Source organism: Chionomys nivalis, chromosome 15 (assembly GCF_950005125.1).
Source record: "Chionomys nivalis chromosome 15, mChiNiv1.1, whole genome shotgun sequence".
NCBI lineage: Eukaryota > Metazoa > Chordata > Mammalia > Rodentia > Cricetidae > Chionomys > Chionomys nivalis.
Window position 1 is genome coordinate 27,897,891 of NC_080100.1, and position 1,315 is coordinate 27,899,205.

Sequence of the window (1,315 nt, forward strand, 5' to 3'; positions counted from 1 at the left end):
CAGGATCCTTTCTCCTGACGATCTCCCGTGTTTATTATCCAAACAGCTTATATACCATCACATCAATTGAGTGGGAAAATACATTAGGCTGTCTGCTAGGTAACCAGGTGAATGGCCTTCTGTCATGTCCGCATCTACCTGTATGCTAGCTGTCACATAGGCCTGAATTGGCATCTCTATAAGATATCCTCCAAATTACAAAGGAAGGAGCATCGGACATCCCGACATTGGTTCGGGAAAGACAGCTTGTCTGCAGAGCTACGTGACCCCCTCAGATGGGGCCTATGGCTTTGGTGCCTGGCTGCCACACCATACAGAAATATGGGCCTACAACAGCTGAGCCTTTTTTTTTTTCCAGTTCCAAAGTCTTTATTGTTTTAGAAAAGATGATCCATTCTGTGGAATGAAGAGTTGTGCCCAGGGATCCATCAGTAATGCTGAGAACCGTCCATCTCTACTCATATACCCAGTCATGAGCACAAGACTTGTAGTCAACCAGTTCTTCAGGCTTAAACCATAGACTGATCTCTTTCTCTGCACTTTGCGCTGAATCACTGCCATGAATGATGTTCCTGCCAACTTGAATGCAAAAATCCCCTCGAATGGTGCCTGGCTTAGAATCAGCTGGATTGGTCTCTCCCAGCATCATTTGGCCTGTCTTCACCACATTGAGCCCCTCCCAGACCATGGCCACCACGGGCCCCGAGTTCATGTACTTCACCAGCCCTGGGAAGAGAGGACGGTCTTTCGGGTCAATGTAGTGCTGCTTCAGGTGTTCCTCAGAAGCCCGAAGGAACTTCATGGCCACCAGGCGGAACCCCTTCTGCTCGAAGCGCTTGATGATCTCGCCCACCAGGCCGCGCTGCACGCCATCTGGCTTGATGGCAATGAAGGTACGCTCGAGGTTGGCCATGGTCCGAAAGTTAGTTGGCTGGACGGCCGGTGTGGGCGATGAGCGATGGGAAGAAAGAGCAGAGGCCAACAGCTGAGACTTTAAAATTGCAATGCAAACCATAACACCAATGCTTTTGAGATTTCTCTGGCGCACTGCTGCCTTGGTGTTGAGGGACATAAACATGGCTGTGGCTTTTCCCCAGGTTCAGCATACTGAGTTAGAGTGTAGAATATAGGTTACTGAGTGTTGTTAAGAGCCAACCAAGGGATCCTTGATCAGACTGAATGAGGGATTATTGAGGCGGACTCTTGAGACTGATTAGGACTGTGGCAGCTGATCCCCAGCCTCTTGCCAGCACTTTGGTGCATTGCTGCCACACATCGGACTATGTGATAGGGAACTGCATATTTTGGTGTGAAG

At 49.4% G+C, this 1,315-nt stretch overlaps 1 protein-coding gene across 1 annotated transcript; it reads right to left on the reverse strand.

The window, feature by feature from the left end:
- Positions 1-357: 357 nt before the first annotated feature.
- LOC130887457 (nucleoside diphosphate kinase B-like) lies at positions 358-972 on the reverse strand. Its single transcript, XM_057789923.1, has one exon. It carries the CDS (start codon positions 911-913, stop codon positions 455-457), a length of 459 nt encoding a protein of 152 aa, XP_057645906.1. The 5' UTR covers positions 914-972; the 3' UTR covers positions 358-454.
- Between the last annotated feature and the right edge of the window lie 343 nt (positions 973-1,315).